General features: G+C 34.8%; 1 protein-coding gene across 3 annotated transcripts in view; it reads right to left on the reverse strand.

Moving 5' to 3' along the window:
- Positions 1-23080, reverse strand: part of LOC144476285 (uncharacterized) — a 33744-nt gene that overhangs the window by 5795 nt on the left and 4869 nt on the right. The window contains exons 3-11 of one of the 3 annotated variants that reach the window (XM_078193010.1): positions 13951-14088; positions 8228-8295; positions 7859-8160; positions 6457-6764; positions 4933-5549; positions 3512-4032; positions 2121-2301; positions 977-1077; positions 747-895 (exon numbers count right to left, since the gene is read on the reverse strand). In XM_078193010.1, the coding sequence (XP_078049136.1) occupies positions 747-895; positions 977-1077; positions 2121-2301; positions 3512-4032; positions 4933-5549; positions 6457-6764; positions 7859-8160; positions 8228-8295; positions 13951-14088 (2385 nt within the window). Of the gene's footprint in view, positions 1-746; positions 896-976; positions 1108-2120; positions 2302-3511; positions 4033-4932; positions 5550-6456; positions 6765-7858; positions 8161-8227; positions 8296-13950; positions 14089-23080 lie in introns of all 3 variants that reach the window. The other 2 variants (XM_078193009.1, XM_078193008.1) reach the window with 2 other exon arrangements.

The following is a 23080-nucleotide window of genomic DNA, read 5'->3' on the forward strand; positions in this document are numbered from 1 at the left end:
AAATCAATGTTCATGATAAGTTCAAAACCTTGATCAACGATATTAGGTCATTTTGGATTTGTCTATTTTTTTACAGACATCGAAAATAGATTGGTACCTGCAAATTCCTAAAAGATCTTGATGATGAGAGTTTAACTATTCTAGAATTATTTATACTTTTGTGTACCAAATAGTAATACGGCAAATAAAAAGAATTTGATATACATAAGAACTTCGAGTAAATTGTTTACCGTCAATGTTATATGTTTCTGACATTATTTATATTTGTATGCGAGCAGTAAACGTAAATGGTCATCCATAAAATGCCTACCAACTTGGAAAAGCGGAAATTGTTTTCCGCTATATGTATACGAGATGGTCCACGCTATTTGTGTGCCTCTTGGTACACTTATTTTTTTAAAGAAAAATCCGCGGTTTAGGAGATATGAAGATCAATTTTCTTTTCTTTTATTGAATACTGTATTTTTGATATCACAATAAGGAACAATAGTGAATTCATAATATTCGAATTTATTATCCCTAGACCTGATAGCTAACGAGTAATTTTGCTTCATTTTTTAACATTTTTACATTTCTCTGCCCTGCTGAAATCCGTGATCTCTAACTTGATATTACGCGAAGAAAATGTCATATTTTCACACAAACGATAAAACTAAATGAATATAAAACCGTTCGCTAGCTACCCCGACTGAAATACTGTAAATTCATGTTAAAGATAATTACATTTAAGTTCTTATGTATCTTACCTCGCTGTACATGTTCTCCAAGCCTTCCAGCTGCTTTCTGATAGTCCTCGCGTCGTTTGTGCTTAAGTCGGAGTCGCTTCTGTCCAGCATGGAGTCTAAATCGAGTCCAGTCGTCGTCGAAGTTAGGTCTGCTGCTTCGACACCAAAAACTGAGAAGGTAGCAGAGATTTGTAACTAATACTAGAGGCAATTATGAAACAAGATAGCCCATTTATGGAAAGACCACTTACGGTGAGAAAACTTCTTCGCAGCTTCTTTCCTGGACAGCGAGGCGCCGCGATGCTTCGAACTACCAGATAATCCTCTTTTCTCCAAGGCCTTACTGTAATCGCTGTAATTAGGTTTCGACCCGTATGGTAAGCTAGAGGACCCAGAAACATGCATTTGTTAAAGTTGTTAAGAAAGCTGCGAAACTTGTTAATTATCGCAGGAGTACACGACAGACCAAAAGTACCAGGACACATATAACAAAATTTGATTAGTCTGTAAGAAACATACTACGAACGAAATTAGTATAGTTCATATATTGCTACATTTATTTGGAATATTAAGATATTTTTTTTAAATAAGATATTGTGATATCAATTGATATTGTGACTTTATCATAGAATAATCAAATACGTTGGTATGAATCTATTATATACGTTTTAAAGCATTATTAAAATATTTTACTGTCTAATGAAATAAATTTTAATAAGTCACACACTTTAAGATTTGTGTATGGTATGATACTTTCAGTTGAGACTAATTTTTTTTAAAAATAATTTTACATAAGGCAGCATCGATCAATTGTGTTCGAATTTGTCAAGTGTCCAGATACTTACCCGAAGGTTTCTGCAAATATTTAGGGATCAGTTCGTAGATTGTTAGTTGCACAAGATGCAAATACTAGTTACAAGTAAACTTAAAATAGTAATACGTAACGCTGTTATAGATATGTTAGAGAGGTAACTAACAATAATTAATATACGCAAGTTCTGCAAGCAGAATGACAGCTCAATATTAGGAATTATTCAAAGACTACGGAGGTAAAATTGTTTCGAATAGTAGAAGTAAAATCAGGAATGTTATTCTACATTGTTTAATTAATTTTGTTATGCAGATCCAGTAGAAGTCCGAAACAGTTCATGCGAACGAATTGCGTAGTTCTGTCCTAATGTTTTTAAAAAAAATGGTGTGCTCGTAAAATAAGTTGACCGAAAAGTCTTCTGCTAGTCTGGTTACGACACAGTGTGATCGCCTGGTTGCCCGGACAGACGGTTATCGATATTTCGATCTACTCGAAGAGGAGAATGAATCGGAAGCAACCCGGGGCAGTGACCGGAAGTGACATCGGTTACGAGGCGAAGAGATCTCTGTTGGAAGTAATGTTACCTCGCTGAGTATCGATTTCTCGGCGTTCTGGGACTTTCATGGGGCGAGAGCGGCGGCAATGGTGGCGTCACTGATGATACACTTTCGGATAGCGTCGAATGCGCCATAGCGGGCACATCTTTCGGCTCCAAAATGCTCCTTAACTCGGATTCCACTATGTCCACCCACACGGAGTCTTGCACTGTCGCGATAAACCAAACGGTCATTCGATTCCCTTCGAAGATCCGCAAAATTATTTATGATTTCGTCTAGGAAAGCGCTCTTGACCTTTACGAATTTATCACGTATCATTGCAACTTTGAAATCATTTAACCTTAGAGCGTTGACGTATGTCAAATTGACTCCCAACACTAGTACCGCTGTACATCGTATTTATTCTACACCACTACAATAGTTGAGCTTATCAAATTGGTTCCGTATCGCTAATGGCACCACTAATGATAGGGAGTCAATTTAATGTCAAGCCACCATATTTGATATAGAGTCAATTTGACGTCACGTTATTACCAGTGGCATTAAAACAGTGGTCACGACTTGGAAATTAATATTAATTTGTAACATTCATCGGTGTCATTGATTGTATCATTGATCGGTGTCATTGATTGTATGATGCAGATCTTAATAGGACTGATTTAAATGGACCACCCTGTGTATAAACGCTTTGGCCTGTCGATGACAAAAGGGTTGATAAGACACCGCTGCTCTACTTTCGATGAATACAAATGTCGGTCAAACCCTAATTTTAATTAATTCTTTCTATTAACTCTTTGTCCCGAGATTTCTTTCGCAACGATAATTACAACTTTTCAAACGTCGCGTCTTCTAAAAGAAAAGGAAACTTTATCTTTATTATACATTTGCTTCAATGATTAATAAAATATATGTAACAACATAATAAAGTTTTACTTTGTTTTTATAGGAATGAATAATCCACAAGTTTAGTATAAATTCATGTCTAGTAAACTCTGTTCGGAATCTTCGTCGAGAGTCTGACTCGATATTGTACAAGAAGAGATTAAATCAGTGTCGGCGATTAAACGAATACAGGGTGTCCTTAAAAAATATGGACAGCTTTCATATCTCGTTGGAAACAAAACAGTCAGAAATATTGAAATGTAACGTAAACTATTTTATAAGAAAACGTTTTAAGTTTATCTGCAAAGATTTTAACAATTTTCTGTCTACATGGTTTTTACCAATATTTTCTTAATCCATGCCCTATACTGCACCTTTGTTACAGAAGTCAAAGACATCAGTCCCTTTTCAAAATTAATAATGATCCGAAGCTTTTAAACTATTAAGCTTCCAATATATGTATATAATTCTAAATTTTTATCAAGGTTTCAAATCACGGTTTACTTCTCTTTTTGTATAAGAATCGCAGAACAGACCTGGAGGATGAGTCTGATGCTCAGGAGGAGGTCGTCTTCCGCTGGAGTAGACAGCCGATCCTCTCCCCGAGTCCACATTAGATGAACTCTGACCGGCTTTATCGTAATCCGATCCAGATCCTTGATTCTGAATCTTCAACCGCCCTATGCCATGTTCCAGCTCGTCTTTCTTAGAGTCTAACTTCACGGCAGAGTCCTTCCCGTATTGATTGTCCCTCTTGCTTTCGTTGATGACCTTCGTCGCGGACGGGTTCCTAGCCGCGTCTTCTGCGTTATCTTTGGATACTTTAGAGCTATAGTGATTCTCTTCGACTCGCTTCTGCAACTCTTCGATTCTCTTTTGAACCGACGTGCCCTCCGACTCTTGGCTCTCCTGGCCAGAGACTCCGTCCGGGTCTCGTTTGGAACATCTGATCGCCTCATCTCTACGGAGACCGAATCTGGTTTCCGGTCTGTATTCGTCGTTCCTTTGAGAGTCGTTTCTATTGAATTCCCCGTGATTCTCTACGGTGATTTCGTACCTGTTAACGATAGCCTAGTTTTAATAGAAATTGAAGGTAATTTGCTTCAGGTTAAACTAACAACACTGTATCCACTGACAATTTTCTATAATAGTACTCTTAAAATCGAAGATTTAATGAGATATTATGTTTATCAATTTAATGAGATATTAAATAACAAAATAAGGTTATAAATATATTATATAAATACAATATAAATATAATATGATGATAACAGATAATTAAAAATTCTGTCGACAACTTTAACGCTATAACTATCGAACTGGCTAAAATGCTTTTTTTGCAGATATAGAAATTATAAAAACTTTTCTACAGAAAACTTATCTTATGAAACCTTTTATTCAAGCATACATTTCAATAGAAATCGTATAAAGTTTAAAAATCTTGATATTATTGTAAAACATACATCAATCATGATTAGTTCCCGGTTCTAATGTAAATACGTTTACTGACACATGAATCATAAGTTAGGAGTCTTCATTAGCTCTTGTTTGTTCAGTTTTTCTGATAAGAATGAAGATTCAATACTAAGATACTAGACTTAAACTATAATTCAATTCAATTTACTAGGCTTATAGAAAAATAGATGGATACTCTCCGCTTCAAATTAAAATGCATTTTCCTGCACTAACCTCACAGCTTCAACAAATCGATTTTCAAATAAACAACTACGTTTTATTTTCTCTAGAAATACCGAAGAAACTACATAATTTAATAAATAATGATTATATATGAATAATGATTGATGAAATAATTGATTAAATAATGATGATAATGAAATAATGTTAATAAATAATGATTAAGAAATAACGATATTGTCTCTAAAACATTCCTAGACCCTTCTTGAAACGAACAGCCTTGAAAAACAATGTTCTTGTCTTACCAAAGCATCTACCATACCTTTCCTTGTCCAGTCGATCAACAGTCAAAGGTTTCATGGGTTCCACAGTGTTTCTAGTCTGTTCGTTAACCCGCTCATCCTCGTAGCATAACTGAGGTTGCGAGACAGCCTTTTCGATGCCCTTGGTCGAATTCCGTTGTTGGAACTCGATTTCCTGGTTGCATTCCGTCTTCATGTACACCTGGGGTACGCCGTACCTAGGTCTACCCTGGGCGTAGTGATAGTAAACCTCCTGTCCGGAGAGCCTAAGTTCCTGCGTCTGCCTCGACGTACTCGGCAGGTCGATCTGAGACCTTGACATCGCCTGTCTCGCCTGCTGATACTGCTGATAGGACACGTTGTTAGAAAAGTACGGCTGTTGCACGTTCCTCGCACCCGTTTGACTGTTCTGCTGCTGGTTGACCATTTGCTGTTGATGTATCTGCTGGATTAGTTGCCGCTGGTGCATGTTCTGCGCGTGTTGCTGCGCGAAACGGGGACTCTGATGATGGTTCTGATTCTGGTGCAGCACCTGCTGAGGACTTTGGAAGGTTTGATTTGATTGTTGCATCCCTGTGTTCACTTGGTGCTGTTGCATCGGCAGGCCGTGCGTTTTCTGTGTCGGCGTGCTTTGGCCCTGAAACGGAAGGATCATCGGCGAGGAATTAATTACTTTCGGAGATCGCGATGATGAGAAACTATATTTCGAAGTATTCAATTTATATATTTGATTTATTTCGAAGTATTTGATTGAAGCTATGGAAAATAGGTGAAGTTTCGGTGGTTTTATGCAGCACAATTTTCTAATGTTTTGATCTTGAAACGTAACGCACGATCTTTTGAAATCGTGCTGGCAGAAAAATCGAAGTGAAATTAGAAAGCATCGCATGCACTTCACCGATAAGCCGGCCTAATTGGGTTGTTCTGTTGCGTGTTATCTATGTTGCAAGTTGAAAATAATAGGTCTCCGAGTTTATGCGTTTTCCATGATATTGGTAATTATAATAATGTATGCTTCAAAGTGAAAAAGCGTTGTACGAGTTTCATTAATGCTTTTACCGAATTTTTTAGTTTCACAGTGTCTGTAATTAATGGAAACGAGTGAATTTTCCTTGTAGATATTCCTCGATTTTTTAATCCCTTAATATAACCTTAAACTCGAGAAAAAACATGAATTTCCAGTTTATCGTAGACTCGCCCGGATTTTCCAGTGCTTGGCGTTCGATTCTAAAACGGGACAGGTACGATAATAATCTGTGAAAAATTGGAATCGCAGAAAAAGTAATTGCAACGTAAGAAACATGGCGAGTTTGTGGTTTAGTCTAACTGGATTGCTCAGTCGCGCGTTGCCTCTAACAGAGCGATTCGGAGAAATTAGGTGAATTTTCTGTGACGTAGGTTTCCCTCGGTTTTCTAACCGAGTTCTGATACAGCATGTTGCACTAGGTCGCCGGTACTTTGCGTATCAAACAGTTTATAGACGAAATTAAAGTAACATCAACGCAAAAGTAGTTCACGGAGCACGGAAGGAAATCGAAAATTACCTGGCTCTGAGAGTTCTGATGGATTCCTTGATGCAATTGCTGACTCGGCAGTCCAGACGGTCCCTGGACAACGTATTCCCTCGCGACATTCTGCACCTGCTGGCTACCACCTGTCGCTGATTGGCCGAAGCTGGGAACTTGCGTTTGATGGACCGTTTGAACTCCTCCGGTTGGTGCATGGTGCGTCACATGGAGCTGCGCACTTTGACCTGGCAAATTAGGTTGGATCTGCGAGGTAGGCTGCAGTTGGCCAGGAAGTGGTACGTTCTGTTGATTGCTCAGGTAACTGTACGAGTGTCCGTACTGACCTAAACAAGCAGAATTTCGAGTAAGTGTCGGTAAGCAGGCCAGGCGAACTTCACTTCAGAAACTTCACTTTAGAAACATCACTTCGCAATTAGACAGCGGATTTTTTAAACAAAAATATAACGGCTAACTGATCTTGCTTAGGCTCGTATATGATTTGATTTAGCAATTTTCTTCACAATATTTTTTTAAGGTACTGCTTGTAGAGGCGTTAGTTTTTCTACATACTTTAACACTAAACCTATTATAGTCTGAGTGACCGGTTTCACAATTTTCATTTTAATATTGCTGAAACTACAGACATTTGAAATATAAAAAACGGAAATATAAAATATGAAGATGATAAAATTAGTGAAGATTATAAATAAATTCGAGTCTCGTTGTTCTTATAAAGCAACATGCGTTGGTCATTTTTAGTGTTCGATACGTATAGTGTCAACGAAACGTATGAAAACTGCAATTTATTGTCAACAGCTATACAGTTAAATAACAATATTTATCTTCAAATCCAAATAGATCCAAGCCACATGGTTCAAGAAATAGAGTAAAACTCGTATAAATTCCTTATCAATATCATAATTTGACGCCCATTAAATAATATAATTTACCAGTGACATATACAAAGAAGAATCTTTTGACACTAATGCATTTGTAAAACTTTTACCTTATTCCTCATTATTTGATAATTATCTTTCTATATGTACACTATTTTTGTATTAGAAGCTGTTATCATATATTAGATAATTGTTAAAAAATAAAATTTTATATTGGATAAAATTATAAAAAGGCAAGAAATAACAGCAAGAGTAATAAATGCAATACATTTTGATCCTATACTAAATTTTTACATTGATCAATGTATGTCTAAAACATCGAAAATAACACAATTTTACTAAAATTAGTATCTGATAAAATATGACTGCATGATAGAGTACAATAGAAGTTTCTGTGCAATCTTGTGATATTTTCTTAACATTATTCATTTATTAATGCTTCAAACCAGAAGGTTTATTATCAAATATTCAATTACGTTAATTTTATTGTATTTCTGTGAATTTCGATTTCGCAATTAACTTGTTTCAGAATTTGTACTTACCGCATGTATTTTTAGGGTATTGCTGCATGTTAACAGAGGGTTCCTGCGCCCTCGGTTTCCCATAGATCCCCTCCTTCTTCTTGGCTTCTTCCTCATCGATGCTTCTACTGGATTTTCGCAATTCCTCCGTGACGTTATTCAAGCTAGCCTCTGGTTCCGTTTCGGTGTCCTTCCGACTCTGGCCGAAACGGCTGGATATCATGTCTTTGATCGTGTGATACGTTCTCGAGAGGGACTTGGTCTTCTCCTCATCGATCTTCGTGTTTCTCGTCGCTGCTGTCGCCGCTGACGCCGACGTCGACCTTCGAAGAGACGGCGATTATGTTGGGAAAAGGGATTATTCAGCGACAAATTATGGGAAATATTTACGCGTAGGACTCCGGAGGGTGGTAGCTCCTTCCTTGGCTCTCCTGTCTCACTTCTTGCATCTGAGTTCCCTGAAAAGATTTTTCGAATACTTGCAATTCCTCGTGCCGTAGGAAATCGATCGAATTTATATGGAAATCGCGAAACTCTCCGGTTCTAGGTAAATTCTAAATTGTTGCCCTTTCGAAATGCATAGCTTTCCGCTCGAATAGTTCTTTTTGATTTCGAGATATTCCGATCGCATTGCTTTATCCTGTTTCATTCAAGTAGAGTATTTTCATGTAATTGTGAAATTTTTCTTTCTGTTACGTTAAAATAAAAAAATATAATTATTTCTTATTTTTGAAATTGCGGAGTTTCGATTTCAAAACTAAACATTTCGACAAGAATTAATTTTTAATTTTTAATTGCGACTTTATTATTCAGTATATTGTTTTATTCACGTTTGATGCTTCCACGAAATTATATCTTTTTAAAATAGAAACTGATCGTTTTATTGTACATATTGTTTCATTTAAATCCAGTTAAAATTCATGATGTTGACTTTCAACCTTTTTGTCAACCTAATATGTAAACTTAATTATTTCGTCATATTACAATATATATATCAACTGAATCTAAGAGCGATGTTTATGCATATTAGTGGAATTTCATTGTCATAGAGATAAATCGAAAAAATTCATCAAACTTATGCTGCATACTGAAATACTTAGCACGCCTTCGTTCTAAGATATTGAAATTTTATGATCTCATTCAAGTATAATGCCTTCATGCAACTAATTGCAGAATTCCATTGTTGACTTTTTTAGACGATCCTTTAAAGCGAAATTCGAATCACTGAAGGATCAGATCGTATATTTAATTTGGTACTGAGCAGGTACGATTTCTTCGGACTAATGACAGTCATGACTCGATCTAAATGTTCCTTTCAATGTTCTTTGCCAGTTATGTCGTAATTTCAGTACGAACTTCACATTCATTAGGAACACGAGATATCTAATTAGACTGGGTATCTTGCTACAAACAAGTTACGACTAATTACGTAATACGCTCTCAGAATGACGTTAAGCGATAACGAGCAAACAAACTGAGCCACTTGCTATCGGGAGCATTAATTTGTTGATAGAAAATGCAGACCCTAGAAGTGGTTGCTGGTACGCAAACCTTTCCCAGATGCTATTTCCTTCGCAACCGATATAGCTTAGCGCAACATAGAACCAAACAGCCAATAGGGTTTTACAGATCGGAACGGATTCGACTAATTAAATAAACATCCATTAAATATCTGTGCGAATATTAAAGGCGCTACAAAGTGATACATTTCATGAACAAACTTTGTTAATTATGGAAATGTAAGTAATATAATTTTTACAAAAAGATGTTGCAATCTTTTCAGATCCTAACATTTTTAATATTTTTTGTTACAACCCCTGGCGTAAAATATTCGACAAAACAAAGGTAATCTTAAAATTAGTTATAAATCAAGAAAATATTTGCGTAAAGAGGGATATATTTCCTTTTATAAGTTAGAGAAGGGAAGACCCTGATATAGAATGTTTTTTGATCATTCCTATTGCCGTCTTCGTTGTTTTAAATATTACAAATTATTGTAACGCTTTTTCCATCTACTTAAGCTTCCACATAACGAAATGCTATTTTATATCTGGTAAGAAATAAAGAGAATTTTCTTACGTATACATTTGCACTACCATTTTTCATTTCGTATTTCATATTTCATTCAACAATTATCTGCACAATCTTAACCATACGTTTTCGAACAGGGATAATAGCACAATTTCAATTCAAAAAGAGTAAAAAATTACATGCATGTCTCGGTAAATATGAAATTTTTCTCAAGACTTTTGTTCAATTACTTTGACGGTTTAATGATAGCTTCGATTTAGAAAATTCTCATTATATGTGTGGCATGATTGTTTTTCATAGGGCGTAATAACAAAAAGGAAAACGTCGCGGGGACAGGTTGCCCGGATTCTCCGTAAACAATTCTCTATCGAAGAGAGGACATCGGACGGTTAATGGCAGCATGTTCGTTTAAACCGCAGAGAGAATTTCAAAGTTGTCGGACTGAATCCTCTGATTCGTTGAAAAGGATGTGGTTGGAATAACAACCGATATTATCAAACGAAAGGAGAGGAAGAGGAAGAGAGACAGAGAAAGAAAGGAAGAATGAGAGAGACATAGAAACAGACACAGACAGACAGACAGAGAGAGAGAGAGAGAGAGAGAGAGAGAGACGGGAAGAGAGTGAGACAAGTGCAAGTGAAGTTGTGCTCATAGGGCTCGGCGACACGCTTTCCGCATACGAAAAAAGATATTCTGACTTATAGCCCTTCCAACAGGTACCCTCTGGGGATTACATTGCGCCAAACCTAACGTAAGAATTTCACAGCCTGAACACCTCGCCGGGAACCACAATATAAAACGTTCGAGAATTCAATCCTCCACTGTGTCATATTTTTCATTCATTACGACTACAATCGCTTCGCTTTTCTTTCCATTTTCTGTTCCCTTCTATGCGCTTCATATTTTATTATACTCGTATTATATATACTTTATATAACCAGTTTATAATTCCATTCGAATCACAAAAGTATTTTTCAATTTTTAGAGACCCTCTGAATCGAATTTTCGATCGCTGTACTATACCAAAGTAAAGTTAATAACAGTTTAACGTTTACACTTAAATAATTAAATAATTTAACACTCTGTATGAAAAATCTATTAACAGAATTGGCGATTGTATTATGTCAAAATGCAGATTAAAATTCTTTTTTCAAATAATGATTCTAAACAAATTAATTAAATCGTATTGCATGAAATGACTAGTTTATTTAAATAATAATTTAACATTTCAACTACAGTAATTTAATAACTTAACATCTGAGATGTATGAAAAATTCTATTAACAAAATTTTCAATCATTGTAGTAGAACTTAACAGAGCCTGGAACACTTATTTTAAATAATGATTCTAAACAAAATTATTTAACTATATCACAGCAGATGACTAGTTTATTTAAATAACAATATATTATACGTATAATTTAACATTTTTTCGATTTAGAGAATGCTATATCAAATGGATTTTTAATGACCGTAACGTAACAAAACGCAGTAAAAGATTCTCTTTTAAATAATAATTACGAAAGAAATGAGAATGACGAATTCATTTAAACAGTAATTTAATAATTTAGCGCTTTACGCACTGAAAGAATTGCATTAACAAAATTTCCAATCACTGTACTGTATCGAAATAGTGCTTTAAGTATTCATTTAAATAATAAAGCTATAAATAATCATGAGTAAACGTTATCAAAGATAAATTACTCATTATGAATTTAAATTGCTATTTCCATTGAAAAGTTAATTAAAGAATCAATCTGTGAAGAATAATTAAACATCCGCCTATAGGTATTGCGTTAATTATTCGACGATTCCAAAACAAATATATAGTATTATTAATAAACAAATTTTCTACTGTTAACTTTGGTGATTTTTGTGTACAATATATCGCGATCGCGACCAACAGTTTCATATAATGTTGAAATAGGCAGATTCGGTTGCCCAACCATATTTTTTTTATTGATCGGTTACTATTTGACAGATTCCATTGCTGGAATTTTCGCGAGCGATTGGCGTAATAAAATTTTTCATATACGCTGAGAGTTTCACAGGATCTTTTTTTTATAGGAATTTCGTGAAATGTAAAAAATTCATTTTTAGTAAATAGCGATTTAGATTTCACATCGGAAACAATTATATGCTTGGAGGGTGTAGGAGAACTATCCAAAATGGTAGATGCATTTAATTACTTTTCTAGAGCCTCAGGTTTTAATAAAACTTTGCTTATTAATAATTTAAACATTCCGTTGAAATTCATAGTTGCCGAGAGCTAGCAGGTTCTCGAAAATTTAATTGGATTAATAAGCTGAACGAGAAAGGGTTCACGGAACACTCTCATGATTGAGATACCATCAAATGCTTTGATATCGGAGCAGCGAACGTCAATTATCGTCAGAGTACACACACATCTGACAATTGGCAGTCGATGATAAGCTAGTCGACAGTAATTAATATCAGAATTCAGTGTACAGTCTCGACAAATGGATGTTGATTCAAGCGCTAATGTGAACGCCAATTGATTTTGGTCGTCCGAGAAACATTTGCTGAAATGTTTGTCTTGTTAATTGTCACAATCGACTTCTGCAATTAAAGCATACTGATCTGTTAGTGTCGTCAGTTTCCTTGCTCATCACTGTGCTGTTAATTTCAAAGACTTTTATCTCGTACTCAAAATTCTCAACAAATTAAAAAACGCGACTCGACGTTTTATTTTCAGCTGTTTAAAACTAACATTAAACGACATTAATATTATTCTATTATATTTCTCTTTAAAGATATCATTCGACGAAAGAAATTCTATGGATCCCTTTCTTTCCTCAATCTATAAAAGTAAGAAGCATAAAAAGTTTTTCCAACACGTGTTCTAGATATTGCTGACATTGTTTTGAACTAATTTTCATATTTTCCTCTTTAACAGGCCAAGTAAAGAGACGATTTATGTACACACTAAATAAGTGAAAGGAAGCAGCTAATAGATTGCGCAACGGCTACATTGTTCATATAACAATAGCGATCCTTCGTGGCGAAATAAATTAGCTAAGTGACTTCGTTCTCACTAATATCGACTGACAAATTGTCTCGAAACTTTGCAAAGTCGTGCTCCAGAAAATATACTGAACAACTTTCATCAAAATACCGTGGAATGAAATATTTAATCGATCCCGAGCTAGCTGATCGAGAAAATTTACCGATCTAAATTCAATAATAAATTCTGTAATAAAAATTTCAAGAAAATCTTTCAATGTTATTCGAGAAAATCAACGAGTCTGCGTCGAGCAGAGGTCTACAATATTTTCTGACATTTCGTTGGCAACCTTTGGTAAGTCTGTCCGTTTGCAAGCAACGATCGCGAAACAGTATCCTGCCACACGTACATTAGCGACACCCACTCGCATTTCGAGCTGCTTACGCATACGTCCAATGAACGTCGCACTCGCCAGTGAATAAACCGCGAGTGAATGAAGCATTTCGTAAAGAAATACAACAATGACTGGATTCTCATTAACCCCTTGCCTGGATTTTCACAGGAGAACCCATCGAGGCGCGAGAGATCTCGTACAGAGTTTTCTCCGTTCTACTCTTTACGTTACGAAAGAATGAATATTTTAAAATTTGAATGAAGACAACGCTCTTAAAACATGCAAATACATCCTACATATGATCATTAATATAAATTAATCTCTGAAAAAATGTCACTCGTTTCAAATGACTTTCTCTTATCTACTTCCCAAATGTCTAATTTCGTCTCGAAAAGATGATGCTGGCTTTCGAGCAATAAGATCATTGAATTATTCAACCGTTTGATATCCATGAATTATTTAACCATTTTGTGAATTCCTATTTTATGACGGCTTTTGCTTTCAATATCAGGAAAAGGTTTTAATTCGTAACTGAAGTAACAGTTAAATAAATCGGTAAGTTTGTGCGATTTTGGTGTGTACAGTTTTTTGTTAACCTAATATTATGAGGAAAAATAATGCTTCCAATGAAAATTGAATTCTCCTATCTCTTGTTTTTTTAGACTATTTATATTTCTTACGAAAGGAATGGTTTTTAGACATGACACAAAAGTAGTAGACTCACTTCTTGAACCCAAGCCTGCTGCTTGATCGGTGCATCAGGCGCAATTGCAACTCTCCCTGCAGTTTTCTGTTTGTACTCATGAAGGATGGGGATTTTTGAATTCTTGTCTGTCGATGACAGCACTACCTCGCGTTCTATCTGCAAAAAGAGAGTTAATAATTAATATTTGGAAATCAAAAATATCAATATATTAAAAAGCATTTAGGGTTGATTTAATTTATTCACCGTTTCCTCTCAACATTTCTAAAAAATAAAAACGCGAAAACCAACCGCTTTAGCTGGTCCAATAGTTCTACTATTAAATAATGTCAAAGACTGCCATTACCACTGCAAACATTATTGTAAATGCTTATTATAAAGAAGTCTTGTTTTATTTCACTAACACATTAACTGCAGCACGCTACATATGTGTAATCATGCACGATTGTATAATCGAAGAAAAATTTTGTTGTTACAGTCATCTACGAAAAAGATTGCAATGATAAAATAAATGTTTAAGTATGTGTAAATAATGTTATCATTGCAATCTTTTTCGTAGATGACTGTAACAACAAAATTTTTCTTCGATTATATAATCGTGCATGATTACACATATGTAGCGTGCTGTTAATAATTAATGTTTAAGTATGTGTAAATAATGTACCTGTGACATTTTTGTGATTAACATAATTCCATAAACTAAATTATGTTTTAAAAATGAATTTAAATTGTTAGTTATTAAAGTTATTATTTCGCGTTTTAAGTGCTAATTGGAAACAATTTTAGCGCGTCAGGTGATTTAAAAGTACCGTACGAACGCATTGAATAGAGCGAAGACAGGGAAATTCCTAGCGTCGAGATCAATTTTCCTATACGAAAGTGAAGCCGGTGTCGGTACTGGCTTTAAGACTAGGCTCGAAGAGGACGTCAATGAGCATTTCTCATCGTAAATGTCCGGCGTCGGTCGAAGTCTTGCGATACCCATTGCGATTTTTTCCTAGCAACATCGAGAACAGGATCTGGAAGTTCAGTTAGCAGATCTCGAGCAAGTGCGAACAAGTGGTTCGATCGCTCCTTGCATGCATATAATAGTGCATCTAAAAAGAGGTGTCACTGAACTGACCTCGCCTTGAGATTGTATCGCGGTCAGAAGAAAGCAAGCGTGATAGAACGAACTGCACAACGCTGGAAAATGAGCACGCCTAATCATCGCCTTTGCCCGCGGAACGTTTATGAATAATTCTATGCACGCTTCCGTGCGATTTCGTATATTATAATTTACAGCAAAAAAACGAGAGACGCGAACGCGAACAGAGCGGCCAGGTTCGTTGCCCGTTAAACGAGCTCACCCGTTACATGCAGAATCAGTCTTATACGAGCAAATTGTAAAGGCATTGGTGCATCGTACGAAATTATCTTATCTGAAAATCAGCAATTAAAGACGTATTCTTACAAGGACTGTACAAAGTTTAAAATATTTTAAACTTCATTCTGATACTTATTACATGTTATTGGTTTATTTAAATATAATACCATGTTTAATAGATAATTGTTGAAAGGCTTATTACTATTATTAGCATACCATATTAATATATCTATTATTAGTATTAGCATAACAATTCAATTTACTGATAAGATAAATATTAAAGGATATTTCAATTATACATTCTCCTGTATAGCTATGACTTGAAAATAAAAATTATTTATTGTTCTGATATTTGTGAATATTATAAATGAAAATTGACATTGTGTATACGTTGAACAATCTCAAATGTAATTAACACCTAAACGATCGCTTACGAGATTTCTCGTGTTTCAATGCATAAAGGAACTTGCTTTCAAACATATTTCATCTTGCGGAATTACTAAACTTAATTTAAAATATACCTGTAAAATATATTAGTTATAAGGTTAATAAATATCGCCTATGAATATCGGTTAATATAAATCGCCGGTATCAGAGCAAGCCTACGAGAAATAATATGACGTCATTTAAGTGTTCAGATAATAATACAGATCATTGCTAAAAAAATGTCCATATTTTAAATAAATTTCTTCATTCTGTACCTTACAAAAGGCAACTTATAATAATATTGATAATATTATTGATCTTCCTATCAGTCTTTTCAATAAAAGACTTCTTCATTCTAGAAAGTAACAGAAATTAATTAAAATCATCGAAGTAGATCTGAGAAAATAATACGTATTATTTTACAGGTATACAATTTCATTCTAGTCAACGATTGTTTCTATCCGACAATGATAAAGTAGTGCGAAACCGATGCTGTAAATTTCCAGCAAAAATTGTCTTACTAAACTCCCAAGACTGGAGTTTCGAGAAGACAATGACAAAGGAGAAACTCATCGACAACTGTTTCCAAGATTTCACAAAAGATCCATGGCATAATTGGCAAGCAGTTAAGCGTACGCAACATCATTGTCGGCAGGGAATACAACAGAGAGGACAGGCGGCGTCTACTCTGAAGCAGACGATGAGATTGTGTGCCGTGAGTTAGAATCTCGTCACTGACAAGTGTTCCGATTTGTTCTCGCCTTCGACGTGGCCGATCCACAACGAAAAGTATCTAATGCATCTAAACGGCTATCGCAACCCCCTTCTCGACTTCCGGTAAACGGTACGCGAGTATGATGCCTCCTTTGTGCCCGCTGGGAATCTCTGAGAATTTTCCCAAGAACGTAACGCACGTACAACGAACTGTTACCGAAGACAGAGCTAAAGAACGTCTAACCGATATATTAGTCCTCAAGTGTCCAGTCGGCGTTGACATTACGATAATGTTGCCGCTGCTTAACCGAAAGAAGATTTCGAAAGACATAAAATTGGAGTGAAGTCAATTCGAAGACAATAAATTACAACGTTGCAAGACACGAGTTACTGGTCACAATTGCAGTCTCCTCAAATCAAGTTGATTCCGTAACTGAATTTTCTTTGAATTCAAAAGTTGCAGCGAATTTTGAAAATACGAGTCCCAGTGTAAAAAATTCTAATTTTTATAAATCGAGGTGAATTGTGTCAAAAATTAAATTTTACTTGAATTAAACAGTAGCAGCGAATTTCAAAAATATGAGTCACTGTAAAAGGTTTTATAATTTCTATAAATTGTATAGGATTAAATCGAAAATTTAATTTTCCTTAAATTAAAAAGTAGCAGCGAATTTTTAAAACAATGAGAAACTGTAAAAAATTATAATTTATATAAATCGAATAGAATTTAATCGAAAATTTAATTTCCCTTGAATTAAAAAGTAGCAGCAAATGTAAAAAAAATGAGTAAGTGTAAAAATCATAATTTATTTAAATCAAACAAAATTGTATCGAAAATCAAAAAGTAACAACGAAGTTTGAAAATATGAGTTACTATAAAAAGATTGTCATTTCTATAAATTGAGTAAAATTGTATAAAAAATTTAATTTTCCTTGAATGAAGAAATTGCAACAATTTTAACAATGTACGCTACTATAAAGACTCACATGATCACAGACATTCCAGGCATTTACAATTTCTCAACGATGGATTAATTAATCTGTTTCATACTGTATACATGTAACTTTAGATTAAATATTATGAAAATATTTGCAAATCTCTTTATCGCTTGTACAATATCCACGATAAACACGTTTTTCTTTCTTTATATGCTTACCATTTTGCGAAAACACGTTTCCTCTTTACTTCAGTCTAGTGCAAAAGCACGCTCATTAAATTGAGATTAGCTTTGTCTTTTCCGTCTCAGGTGTGTACAATCATAACACGAATTGTAAATGTTATTTAAAACGTTACATTGTCTTCGTTTTAATGTATTTTCATCTAAAATGTAATACAAACATAATATAAAAGTCACCGATCAACTATAAGAGCTCATTGTGAAGCGGAGACTTTCCCATATAAGTTTACATTGAAAAAGATGTGGGAAAAAATGCTTAGAAACTCTGTAGAGTGATCTTTTGTGAGAATTTCAAAACACGAAAAAACAATTTGAGTTTCCCATTCTATTTCATAACAAAGAATGTGTTAACGAAATAGTATTCGAGGTTGTGAAAATAGATATTGTACACTTTCAAATAAATAATAGATAATTTTGAAAATTCGTATAGAGATGATCAAACATCGAAATATTTCTCGGATTTTACTTTATTATTAAATGAATATAGTAATGGGAAACGTAATGAAATAACAAATGTTCATATAAATCTGCAAACAATGTTGAATAATTAATATATTAATATGTTAATATTAATTATTATTAACACGAAATTATCGTTTTAATCAATTGAATTAGCGAACTTGAATTGGTGAGCTTTAACAACGTTAAAGGATTAAAACGATCGTTGATCGAGAAGAAATAGCAGATTAAAATCACTCTGCCCACGCTATCCCGGCTCAACAAGTTTCAACACGTGCCAGTTAACGTGCGCTAGACAACCAAAGCTGTCTGTATCATTATTTAGGTAACGTCTTTCTTTAGCTAGAAAGGGAAACGCAATTTCCATACTATTACATTTTTATTCTTTTAACGATTGAAATATTTCTGTAATTTTTACTGTTCGATAACTGTCCTGTGTTACAAACACGCCTTTACTCTCACTCTATGATTCAGTAAACCACCCACTATCCTTTGTGGGTATAGCGAGAAACAGATCTACAAGTGGCGGGGATAGCAGAAATGCCATTGGCTGATCAATAATTGTCTTGAAAGAGCGTCAATGTTTCAAAAGTAAATTGTGATCACTGAAAGTGCCCTATCCGTAAGAGTTTGTTTCACTGATTGCGTACACTTTCTTCACCTCTCTCAATTGGACACGGTGTTACAATCTATAGCGCTTGTGAGAAAACTCGGCGAAGGCGTGTACCAACGTGAAAAACAGTGGCTTCATGTTAATGAACTGAAGGTAAGAGTTTCACGCTCATGAGAACACTAGGATTATACAACGAAATTACATAAAAGTCCGTATCTAGGAGCGAAAAATTATCAACTAGGCTAACACGTATTGTTAAGAAAAAAAATTAAGCTGAAAATCGCTTGTACTATTCATTCTGTTAAAATCGTAAGTTGTTCGGTCGCTGGAATATAATTTATTATTTTGTTTGAATGTATATTTGTTGACTAAGCTGGTATAATGTTATGTTCCCTACAGTGTTTCACGCGCACTGTTATCGATTCTCGATGAACGTTATCGAAACAACGTACGTAGCACACAATTTAAACATTCTACTGTGCTTTGCGACCCAGATATTAGCGATGCACTGACCTATATGGCGAAACCGAGTGTATTTGACAATCTATCGTCAAATTCTTGTCCTTACACGAATATATTAATGCATCCGTCATCCGAATTTCAGTTGACTTGAAAAAAAAAAACGGTAAAACACTTGTACATCCTCTTCGCGGAATAAATAAATTCCGTCTTCATACATTGGAATAGATAACAATGAAAAGACACGTATAATAATATCATAAATTCCGGATCTCCACGGTCGTTCGATAAGATTTAGCCGATCCAATTTAAACCTAATGAATCCAACAATCTGTTTTTCATTACCCTTAGAGACAAAGGACCAAGATCTGTCTTTGAGCGAGTCATCTATTGTGTTCTCCGCTTCGTTTAATTTGTGACGGGAATTTTTATGCTTCCTCGTAGACACCGTTGCTTACTTGCAAAAATTAGGAAGGTGTGCGATGGCTGAGATACATTTGTGAGAAACGTCAAACGAATAAAATACGTGTGCATTGTTCCAGAGAAATTGCTTCAGGGTTTCCAATGATAATGTACTTTTTACACGTAACCTCGCAAAAGTTGCGTAATCAAGAGAACGTGAAAAAACAATGGGAGACCGAAAATATTCTTGCGGAGATCTCCAAATTCTCGTAACAATGATGCAACATATGACGCTTTGACTGCCATGTAAACCGGCGCAAAGATTTCATAAAATCGGAGCATTTTATTTAAACAAGTTAAAATTGAGAAATTCATCAATTTCAACATATTCGCATATATAAATGCTAGTAAAACTAGTGAAATATAACAAATTAGCGTAATAAAGATACGATTGACGCGACAGCTAAACTGTTAAAACAAAAATTAAGTGACTATACATAACTTTGACTTTTAAATAAAATTTGAAGTATTAATAAATATACATCCTATTAAATTAGAAGTGCATATTATAGTGAAGCATATAATACATTGTTTATGTTGCTATACTCCCTGCACAACAAATAAGAACTATACTAATAAATGCTATACTCAAGAACTTGTGTAACATACTTCTTAAATTTTGTCGTTAAGCGTACAGTCTTCTAGTTTACAAAGATTTGTAATTTTGTGGGCCTGCAAAATTGCATTTCAGGTGTTCGTAGCAGCGTGACTTTTGCACTTTGTATGTATATTCGCAGAAAGAAGCACTCTTCAAATGCAAACAGATGATTTTTACAGAGCAAAGCGTTAATGGAATGCAGAAAGTTACAACGCTTTACCGTGAATATTTCACGGAATTGTTAGGCAGCATTGTATCGTCGGAGTTCTCTGATTCTTCTGACCAATTGTTCCGCGGAATTTGCTCTGCACTCTTCACGTCGCATAGTTCTTCCTCCGTTAACGGATGCGGCCGCAGAACGAGTTGGCGATTCCCGGTACTGCCGCGGAAAAACCAACATCCAGCAAAATTAGTACCCTCCTTACTTATATAGCATCTTGATATCTTCAGTGAAAGCCACGATTGCAAACGAGAGACAAGAGCTCCTCAACTCCCAGCGAACAACCTATCGTATCAATTAAATTCCCCTCATAACATTTCAGCCCTGCACGCTGAAAATTCTGAATTCCATCTTGCTACCATGTAATAACTTCGTGTAATAACTCGTGCGATCACTTAGTTGCGTCATCGCTCTCACGAAGTATTGTACTTGAAAAACGGATGAGGAAATTATTACTGATTGTACAGCCTCATTCTACCGTTCTCAACGAAGTATACATGCTTTTAAAGAATTAATCAAATCAAATGAGTTGTATGGTTGTGTATATACATTTTTATGGGGTCATTGACACAATTTCTAACTGGATAAGAGCATAGAACAATCATTACGGATCGTTCAATCTATGTCCATCGGGTTTTTATAATTACGTGATTGTAATAATATTGTAATTGTAATAGTAATATGTGAAATACAGCTATCATTGATAAAATGATGTAATTATGTTCGTGGAAAAGGGGATTAAGAAATTAATGAAATTGAGTCAAGTTTATCGTTGCTTGTAAACACTTCGACGAGTACACGTACAAAATTTTGTACTTAGATAAAGAATAAGAAAATTATATGAACTATTGATTTTGTCAATTTTATTATCAAAGTTGAAAATTCATTTTTATTACGATCTATTGTGCAAGCAAGCCAATTTAGGATCTACCTAGATTTATCTACCCAATAAATCTTGTCACTTTACTCTTATATTGTTAAACAAGTTACTCTGATCTTATGTGTCTTTTATGAAGATTGGTGTGACAGTTAATGCGTGAAATAAATTCCCTTCGACTTCTTGATCTGACACAACTAACAGAACAGAGACAGTGGCCATGCCACCTTCCTGGAGAAAATAAACAACAAATTTGAAATAAGCCAAGTTTGTATTTTAAAAATACATAAAATAGTAAATGATCAGTGTAAAAACAGAACTCTTCTCTCTATTATGAATTATTTGAAGATGAATTTGAACAAAATCGTCTGCGTAAGATACCTCAAATCCATAAATTAATATACACAATTATAATAAAGTTGCTCTCTCTTCTCGAAATATTGGTGTAAGCCTTTCCATACATTAGCTACATTATGCGACAAAAAATTATGCATTATATGTCAAATATTATAACGCTTATTTACGTTAAGTTATTTATATGTCATCCATGTTAATTCAGCATAACACGTGGTCGCTAATGAGTCATTAGTACGCGGCAAATTTTATGCACTTATGACACAAATGGATAGGTGAAATTTGAACTGGTGAAACAATCAAAAGAAAGTGAGGATGTTCAGCGGTTAATGCGGACACCTCCCACTTTGCATAAAATTCCACAGACTAATCATCAGTAGAGCAGTAACCTAGCTGGTACCAAAACCAAACATCTTTTTTCCTTCAACCCTTTTACGACTAAAAGAAACATTTCTCCCCATTCTAAAATTAGTGATTGCCGTATTTAATTATAACCTTATCTGCATTTTTGATATAGAATATTAAGCTTAGAACGTATGCCGAACTCAATTGCCTAAACGAGAATATTTAGAAAAAATAACTGCCAAATCAATTGGCGTCAATAGTAATACATTCGCGAGCTGTACTCTATTATTATATTAGTTTATTGTGTCGCGTAATAATGTATTACCGTGTTTTCTTACATGTTTTATATTATTCGGTAAGTATAATTTTCTGGAATAATGAAGAATATTTGAACAAATGAAAACAAATGTCTCATAATGACATTATGCTATGATAAATCAATAAATAAAAGTCATTTCATAACAAGTTTAATTATAGTATGTGTTATCACTATAGTCCATTGGGAGAAATATTTTCCATAAAATTCCAAAAGCACTACGCATTGTTATGTATTTCTCACATAATTTCTACTTATTTTCTGTTTCAACAAACTAAAATAAACAGTTACATACTAATATTTACTGTTAGCAATCTTATAGTCCTGTAAGAGTTAATAATCTCAATAAGTTGCAAATAATATATCAAAGTTTTCAAATGCTTTCGATTGTTCTATTGTATTCTTTTGAATAAACCAATGTGTTCCTATCACAAATGTATAAATTCTGTAATTGAGTAACGACTTGAGTAATAAACGCGGTTACATTCGAATCAAATATGAATAAACAACGGCTAGCACAATTTGCGTTTGTTCGACCAGAGAGAATTTTACATCGTGCGGTTTCGTCCGCAGAAGGAAACGTTGCATCGGTCGCACGCAACCGAATTTCAGGTCGCGGACCGAGTTGCAACGATCCCGATCGCCCATAAAGCATTTCACCGGGAGAAACGTGCAATTAAAGGGAATCGCGCGTGGCTGCGATGCCAGAAGAAGCCTAGAAAGTCGCGGCAGACCATACCGAATAAAGTGCTGCGCCTTGACTC

The sequence above is a fragment of the Augochlora pura genome, chromosome 10 (genome assembly GCF_028453695.1).
Source record: "Augochlora pura isolate Apur16 chromosome 10, APUR_v2.2.1, whole genome shotgun sequence".
NCBI lineage: Eukaryota > Metazoa > Arthropoda > Insecta > Hymenoptera > Halictidae > Augochlora > Augochlora pura.